Source organism: Cryptotermes secundus, unplaced genomic scaffold (genome assembly GCF_002891405.2).
Source record: "Cryptotermes secundus unplaced genomic scaffold, Csec_1.0 scaffold274, whole genome shotgun sequence".
NCBI lineage: Eukaryota > Metazoa > Arthropoda > Insecta > Blattodea > Kalotermitidae > Cryptotermes > Cryptotermes secundus.
The window spans coordinates 107,712-116,951 of NW_019735463.1; the positions used below are offsets into that span (position 1 = coordinate 107,712).

The 9,240-nt window shown below is 40.8% G+C and overlaps 1 protein-coding gene across 8 annotated transcripts in view; it reads right to left on the bottom strand.

Moving 5' to 3' along the window:
- Window positions 1-2,045: 2,045 nt before the first annotated feature.
- Window positions 2,046-9,240, bottom strand: part of LOC111869314 (spermine synthase) — a 40,239-nt gene continuing 33,044 nt past the window's right edge. For all 8 annotated transcript variants that reach the window (XM_023860734.2, XM_023860727.2, XM_023860726.2 and 5 more), the window contains exons 7-9: window positions 5,147-5,236; window positions 3,344-3,535; window positions 2,046-3,140 (exon numbers count right to left, since the gene is read on the bottom strand). In XM_023860734.2, coding sequence (XP_023716502.1) covers window positions 2,988-3,140; window positions 3,344-3,535; window positions 5,147-5,236 — 435 coding nt within the window. In that variant the 3' untranslated portion in view covers window positions 2,046-2,987. The remainder of the gene's footprint in view (window positions 3,141-3,343; window positions 3,536-5,146; window positions 5,237-9,240) is intronic.

Here is a 9,240-nt window from a genome sequence, read left to right on the forward strand (position 1 = left end):
CTTGAGCACAGCTTCATACTTACTCTCAAACATGAATGGTGTGTTCAGAGGGGGCAAGCCTAGGCTAGATACTGTGTATCACATTCTGTCAAATATTATGGAAGTGCTGATTATATCTTGTGTTATGTATGGCTTGGATGGCCAGATACATTTTATGTGGAGGTGGAATGATGCAGCCTGTTATTCACTTTGCTTCCCTTTAGAAATGTCCACAGACTTTTATTTGTTGAATGTGAAAGATGTACAGAATTTGACACAGTTATTGCAATTCTGTCTGTATACATTTCTTCATGTTTAGCAGTGTCAGCAGCATCACATATCGTTTTGATATACAATCTTATAATGAAGAATACCATCTTAAAAATGTATTTTAAACAGACTGTCCCACAAAAATTTATATTCATACCAAATGGAACATAAACTATAGTTTCATAAGTTGCCAAGTGATTAAGTTTATGATCATGATTTATGCTAACCGTCTTACAGTGCATACAATTTTTCACCTTATTCTTCTCTTTTGCACTACATGTTTCGGCACTAATGTGCCATCTTTGGGTGCTTTTTTTTATGCATGTCTAACTACTGCATTGCATGCCCTGATGTCTTCACACTAAAATGACTAAAATATATATTTGTCATATATAATAATAGATTTTAAATATTAAAACTTTTCAGGAATCGTCATCCTTACATCATATCTCAATACGCGAATCACGCCAAACCACCTCTGTGGGAGCACTCTTCCTACATTCATGTGTATTGTGCTCTTTGTTGGGTCTTGCTCCTGTGACTGCGTGTGTTATACTACTGTAGTGCAGAAGAGAAGAGTAAGGGGAAAAAGTGTATGCACTGTAAGACAGCATAAATCATGGACATGAGTCGGTGCAACAGGACGCTAAAATATAACAAGTTTATGACACCATGTGAAATGCAAATAGTTTCTGGAAGATGAATTGTGGATCGGCTATGAAAGTCAGCTCTGTAGATCTATGTTATGTTAAAAAAATCATGTCCACATTTTACCCTTACCAATTTAAAAATATGAATTCATGAAGGTTCTACCCCTGCTTGTAATCAAAATCCATCCATCCAACCTGCAGTCAGTCACTGGCTGAGCTGTCCTAGCTTATACTTAAGAAGTCCTTATGCAGAGAAAACTTAACATTTAGATAATTACAGTAGAAACACAAATCAAACACTTAACACTTCGCGGACCGGTGATTTAAATATTTAAATCACCCTGGGGACCGACATTTTTAAACATACTACCCTAACTTGTGCACTGTTCACTTCAAAATTAATATAAAATCTCCTAATTAATTTTTTGAACTAAAATTTTTGGAGAACACTTACCAATGCTCCTAGAAGTGCTTGAGGGTGTGATATTTCTGGAAACATTCCCCTTTGTGAAGTGGCATTACACAGAACTTGCAAATGTAGACATACTCCTTTTTTTGTGAACTGGGCAAACACGGCATTGCCTAGAAGTATTCTTCCCCTTGGAATGTTCACTCTTCACAATTTTCCCGAGGGTATTTTTCCGCATATCACTCAAGAGTCGCCCTAGGGGGTCCACATGAGGCCTTCGTGGGGTGGGAGTTGATGGGCCCGGTTGTACTAAGTCTTTGTATGACCCTGGTTCTGCCGCCACCATCTGGACTGTAGCCCAGGCCTTTGCCACATTAATCAGAAATGCTTTGTATTTCAATTCTGAATCAGGGTTTAGATTTTTTGCTGTCCCCGCAATGTTACTACACGCAATGTTATTACCCGCATTATCGTTGGAACTACTGTCACTTTTACTGTCTGTGGCCACAATTCTTTGTTGTCCCCCATCACTGTCGCTGTCTGAATGACAATTAATCCATTACTATGCGTCTCACAAGGCAGGTCAGCCAGGTCATTGGAGAATTTGTCCTTGATCCATTCTCCCCACTAGCTACTGGCTGATACATACAGCTTGAAGAAGGCAAAGCATTTTCCTTTATAGTTGGTTAAGTAAACAGCGAGGTCAAGTTACTGACTGCTAACTAAACATTCCAGAGACTTATCACGCATCTGCAGGCGGTTGCGTGCAATGTAGGTGGCGCCAGAGCTATGTATAGTGTGTTGCAACTTATTGTGTTCTAAAAGCCTGTTAACACGCGAATGGTTCGTCATGTTTAAAAGCGAAAAACCTTTTAAAGGGTGTGCGGTCCGCAAAGTGTTAAGAGGTTGTTTTGTGGGCTATTTAATGGTACCAACTACTAAAGATGTTGTTTAGTGTGAAATAAGACTTCCAAATCTGGGTTGCTTTTACCCTGAAGTTGGAGGCACTGTTCTTCTTAAATGTCAGTACTGACCCATGTTAATAAGTCTGCTTGCCATTCACAGATCCTGTTACCAGACAGAACAAGGTAGGAAGCTAGTACTTTCATGACATTTATACTGATGGTTTGAAATGCAGTGATAATATGGCATCTGTGTGAGAGACAGATGGGGGTGAAAGAAGTAATGGTTCTGTAGTCAATTTTACAAAAATTAAGATTATTTTATACACAGTATAAAAGGAATTTTAACTGGCAGTACTTCCAGCCATAATTGGTTACTTCATGTGGCTAAGTTCCTTCTTCTTCATAAATATAGTCAAATCACAGATCATCCTCATCTTGTTTACCTGTAAATTCAGAATTCTTATCTTTGTCCTCTCCTCTTCCTCCCACAATCAGAATTCACTGTTATCTCATTTCCCAAGGCCACCTTGACAAATCGTAAATTTTGCTACTTCCCAGCCAGTGTACAAAATTAGAAAATTTGTCCTTTCTGGTGCAATGCAACCAACTGTATGACATCTTATTTTTTAACAACACAACTAAATTCCATTGACATTTCTCTGTTACATGATCTGACAAACTGCATAAATCAATACCTGATGGGATCATTACTCTCCTACAAAAACGGTTCTTAACACTCTCCTTACTGTATATCAGTATGTTGCTAGCTGTCTGCTAGTTTTGCTTCTGCCACACCTGATAAAACACCCAGTCTTCCATAAAGGATGGCACAAAAGCATGTGCTCTGGAGAATTCCACAGGAACATTAAGTTTCTGTAACTGCTCTTCAAACATTCTTAGAGATTCTGGACAAGATGCTCCATTTCCCTGGTAAGAATTAATGACAACAATATTAAATCAAGGATCAGGATTTAGTTTTCATTTATCATAGGTTGTATCAGTGCCAAACGAGATGGGAACATGATTATAAATTGTGGGTACGTATGGATTTGGCAGGAGGCAATCATGGTCTATTTCAACATACTAGCCCAGTATTTGCCTGGAGGTAGACATGAACTATTTATGCTTACATGTGTCATGTACTTCCCCTGTGGCTTTAGAATCATCATTGAAGAGTTGAGAATGAGCCTTATGAAGTCCCATATTTCTCCCTGTGGGGTCGCTGATAAAGGGATGTCAGTCAAGTCCCCAAATACATAATCAAACTTGCGACCTTCTGCAATGAACTGCTTTAATATTTCTACACAGTCATCGACAATAATCTGAAAAAGGAACCAGGAAAAGACACATTCATAAACTGAATCATATAATTAATATTCCAGTACTTGCAAACAATATGATTGACAGGTTGATTGATTGCTGGTTATTTTGTGACACACAGTGTACAGTTCTGAATGGTAGACTTTTTTTTATTTATGGTTTATGTAATGTCAGTAGCTCATACTTCATAATGATTAGATGATCGATGAATAACGAATTAGAAAGGATGTGGAAGGAAGCAGGCACACCTAACTTGCGGTACTATCCTGACATTTGCCTGGGGCAACTGGCAGGATTGCCAGTCTTGGGCCTACACTTAAAGCTGAAACCTACTGAAAATAAAGTAGAGGTGCTACTCACTCAACTGTGATGTCTGATGACTGGCAGGTTGATTGTGAATCGGTAAGGATGTAGAAGGAATCTGTTGTAACCTATCTGAATTTGAAGATACTATCAAGTGTGTGCCTAACTTGCGGTACTATCCTGACATTTGCCTGGGGCAACTGGCAGGATTGCCAGTCTTGGGCCTACACTTAAAGCTGAAACCTACTGAAAATAAAGTAGAGGTGCTACTCACTCAACTGTGATGTCTGATGACTGGCAGGTTGATTGTGAATCGGTAAGGATGTAGAAGGAATCTGTTGTAACCTATCTGAATTTGAAGATACTATCAAGTGTGTGCCTAACTTGCGGTACTATCCTGACATTTGCCTGGGGCAACTGGCAGGATTGCCAGTCTTGGGCCTACACTTAAAGCTGAAACCTACTGAAAATAAAGTAGAGGTGCTACTCACTCAACTGTGATGTCTGATGACTGGCAGGTTGATTGTGAATCGGTAAGGATGTAGAAGGAATCTGTTGTAACCTATCTGAATTTGAAGATACTATCAAGTGTGTGCCTAACTTGCGGTACTATCCTGACATTTGCCTGGGGCAACTGGCAGGATTGCCAGTCTTGGGCCTACACTTAAAGCTGAAACCTACTGAAAATAAAGTAGAGGTGCTACTCACTCAACTGTGATGTCTGATGACTGGCAGGTTGATTGTGAATCGGTAAGGATGTAGAAGGAATCTGTTGTAACCTATCTGAATTTGAAGATACTATCAAGTGTGTGCCTAACTTGCGGTACTATCCTGACATTTGCCTGGGGCAACTGGCAGGATTGCCAGTCTTGGGCCTACACTTAAAGCTGAAACCTACTGAAAATAAAGTAGAGGTGCTACTCACTCAACTGTGATGTCTGATGACTGGCAGGTTGATTGTGAATCGGTAAGGATGTAGAAGGAATCTGTTGTAACCTATCTGAATTTGAAGATACTATCAAGTGTGTGCCTTGGGAAAATCAGGAAAACCATGAAAAAATACAAGTCAGTATAGTCGGTCTCAAGACTAAGAACCAGGGGGGGAACTAATCAGTAGATATCAACCTTTATTCAGTGACGATGACAATTATATTAAAGATAATTATGACAATTTTAATAATGATAACAATAACAATAAAACTACTATTACTCTGGCCACAGAATCATTTGCTTAGAAGAGTGTTTTAATGCTATTTCATAATTCTTATTAAGACTGTTGTTTAATATTTAACATCAGTATGAATATTTACCTCATAATTATCGCCCTTTAATTTGTCTAAACAATCTCCGCAACAACTTCGAAGATGTTTGCTGCAGGCTTTCATCACCAACTCATCAATCTAAATGAACAAATTATAACCGTACTTTAGAACAAATTTTGTCTTCTGGTATTCATTTTTCACTTATCATGTCTGTCATATTGATACACTTTTGTTCACAAAATCCTGTTGCAATCCTGCAAAATGCTACATGCATTTTCAGAAAGAGGAAGCGAAGCTGTTTATTTCTAGGCTTAGGAAATTAAATAGTTAAACTTGTAAATTAATAAGTACCTGAAGAGTATAATCATCTGGGTTGTAACACCATGTAGTTCACAGATGTGAGAACTACAGCTCCAACATAATAAGTATCTACTAGCAGAACTAAAAGGTTTAACATTGCTAATACTGTTGTCCACCATTTAAGTATCATTTTGAGACAGTTTATCCACTTCCAGTCTTCACCATTAATCTTAGTATTGTCACGTGTATGAATGACTACAGGCAGGGTTTTGGCTAACTGGATTTAGTGACCACTTACAGGTCATAACTACAAATAACTATAACACTATCACTATTTCCACAATTAAAAAAATCATGCCAAGTCTTCTCCAGCCCACAGTGTCTTCACTAGTAGTTGCCTGGTATCAGCTTCTAACAATGGCTGCTTTCAGGCTCAAGTCCTCTCTGAACAACGGCTCCTTTCCAACTGAACACTTTTCTTCACAGGCTCCCATACAGAACTGACTTGGCTGCTTCAACTGTATTCTTTATAACCCTTTGGCACAGACCACAAGTAGAAAACCCCATTTCCAACAGTAACTCCATTGTTACATGTGTATCCATTGCCGCAGACACGCGTTTACCAAGCCATTCCTCAGCAGCGGCCATCTACGAAGGGGGACCCAAAAATAACCGGAAACGACCTGTTGCGCGCGCATGCTTTGTAATTACGAGTTGTGCTGCTAGGTGGTGTTAGCTGGGGGTCTCCCGCGACTGTTAGTGAGCTGGCGTCAGTCTGAGTTAAGTGGTTTGTCTGTGGTGCTCTGTTGTGTGCGTTCCTGTTTCAACCCTTTGGCGATTAGTGAGATGGCCGACCAGAAGGAACAAAGAGTGTGCGTGAAATTGATGAAGATCGTCGAAAGACCATTGACCAACTTTCTGAGGAAACGAACATCTCATGGAGCACGGTCCAGCGAATTTTAACCGAAGGTTTGCACATGAGACGGGTGTCTGCAAAATTTGTTCCTCGCTTGCTCGGAAGTGACCAAAGAGAAAACCGCGTGAATGTTTGCCGCGACTTGAAGAGTGAAGTGCAGTTTTCCCTAACAGAAAGCAAAATTTCACGCACACTCTTTGTTCCTTCTGGTCGGCCATCTCACTAATCGCCAAAGGGTTGAAACAGGAACGCACACAACAGAGCACCACAGACAAACCACTTAACTCAGACTAACGCCAGCTCACTAACAGTCGCGGGAGACCCCCAGCTAACACCACCTAGCAGCACAACTCATAACTACAAAGCATGCACGCGCAACAGGTCGTTTCCGGTTATTTTTGGGTTCCCCCTCGTATATTTGCTTATTAAAAATCTGCTGCCTAGCAACGGGTGTTGTTTCACGGTTGTTACCCAGCAAAGGATCTATATGCTACAGTATTATCCATCCATCTCCTTCCTGGCCTTCCAAGTGACTGCTTTCATAGAGGTTTCCCCACAAAATTTCTGAATATATTTTAATGTCCCCAGCCAAGTCCTGCTTTAATGTAACTGACCTAACAATACTGGGTGGGCCATATACTCTCAAAAATTCCTAATCATGTACCACAAAATCCCTGAGTACTTAACAGTGGTACAAGTAATATGTTCTTCCTCACACTTAAAGGGCTGCACCATAGCTCAAGTGGTTAGTCGCTGGCTTTCCACTATGGCGGCCTGGGTTCCATCCTGGGTCTGGTCAAGTGGGATTTGTGGTGGACAAAGTGATGCTGGGGCAGGCTTTCTCCGAGTACTTCGAATTCCCCTGCCAATCTTCATTTCACCAATTGCTCCACAATCACCTTCACCTATCATCTGGGGCTAGTATAATAGGCCAGAAGTGGCCGCAGTACAAGGCACTTAGTTCCACCACACTAGCAATAAAAAAAAATGTTTTTCTTCACATTAAAGGATCACATTTCACAATAGTACAAACCAAGGTAAGGTAAAGGTATCCCTGTAACAGGGTGTGAAGGCCCATAGGTTGCGAGACATCAAGGGTCCCCATTTCCTCTAGGCCAGGCATGTCAAACTCAACTTGTACAGAGGGCCACCTCAACCCCATAAAAAATAATAGTCCAGGGCTGCACTTCAAAATAGAAATATACAATAGATTTTGTTACAAGGAAATTTAATTCTATTTATTATTTAGGAATAATTTCAATATAATTACCTAAAGTCACATATCTTACAGTTTTAAAAAGCAAGAGAATGCCATTTTTGACAAGTATCAAACAGCTTTTCAATACGTAAAAAGAGAGATTACACAAGAAATTATGTTACAAATAGCAAAACATTGAATTTCCTGCGTGAGACATTTCCTGCATTGTCTGCGTGAGACTTCTTGTCTTCTGGTCTGTTGGAAAATTGTCTTTACAAAAAATATTTCTACTAAAATTTTAATATTGAGTTTAATATCAATTAGCTCTAAAAGTTGAGGGGCCGCATGTTTGACACGGGTGCTCTAGGCAGTCACCTCACAGCTGGCATGTCAGGTTGTCAGCCTTACATGCCAGCTGCCCTTTAGACCCCCAGGAAGATTCCTGGACCTCATTTCTGTTAGAGGCTGAGTCAACCCCTGGGCCACAGTGTGGCTGGAAGGATTAGGTAAACTGGGGGGCAGGAACCTAACTGGGATTTCAACCTGCAACCTTCCAGCTTGTAGCATAGTGCCTTAACCAACTACACGACCATGTGCCCCCAGTACAAACTGAGTGGTAACGTTACTGTTCTACATGGGGCAATCCAAAAGTTTCTGAAATTTGAATTTTAGGCACAAATGGTTATGAGTACATCGAAATACCACTAGGTGTCTCCTCACACATCCTTCTTGAATCAGTGTGGCAAGCGGCGTCGAGTTCAGTGGTTGGGTTTATTGTTGGTGAACGTATTTCCATTGTTGTGTTTCTGTGAATTTGCGGTTTTGCGATGGCTGACCTGAGAGAGCAGCGTGTCTGTATAAAGTTTTGTTCCAAACTTGGGAAAACCGCTGCAGAAATGCACCAAATGTTGAACCAAGCTTTTGGTGAAAACAGTTTAGGCCAGAGACAAACTTACAACTGGTATAAGCGTTTTAAAAATGGCCGAATGTTGACTGATGATGATGATGATCGTTCAGGACAGCCGTCAATGGGCAAAACACCAGAAAATGTCGCAAAAGTTAGGGATCTGATTCTGCAAGATCATAGACTGACCATCCAAGACCTCTGGAACACCTTGGGACTAAGTTATGGTACATGTCAACGAATTTTGTCAGAGGAACTGAACATGAGGAGGATTGCAGCGAAGTTTGTGCCATGATTGCTGCAAAATGAACAGAAGCAGCATCGCTTGGAAGTCTGTAGGGAACTTTAGCAACAGCTTCAAGAGGATCCAAACTTTCTTTGAAAGGTTGTCAACGGTGACGAAAGTTGGGTTTATGGCTACGACCCTGAAAGCAAGCAGCAATCGTCGCAATGGAAGAGCCCTTCTTCACTTCGGCCAAAAAAAGCTCGATAAGTCAAGAGCAACATTAAGTCCTTGTTGATCTGTTTTTCTGATACTGACGGGATTGTTCACAAGGAGTTCGTCCCTCCTGGTCAGACAGTCAATAAAGAGTTCTATCGCGATGTTCTAAGGCATTTGAGGGAGGGCATGTGGAGAAAACGCCCAGAGAAGTGGTGCACGAACGACTGGATACTCCACCATGACAACGCACGACTGCATACGGCTTACACTGTGCACAAATTTTTGGCTCAAAAGAAGAGGGCAGCTGTTCCCCACACACTGTACTTGCCAGACTTAGCTCCATGCGACTTCTTTCTCTTCCCCGAGATGAACATCAAGTTGA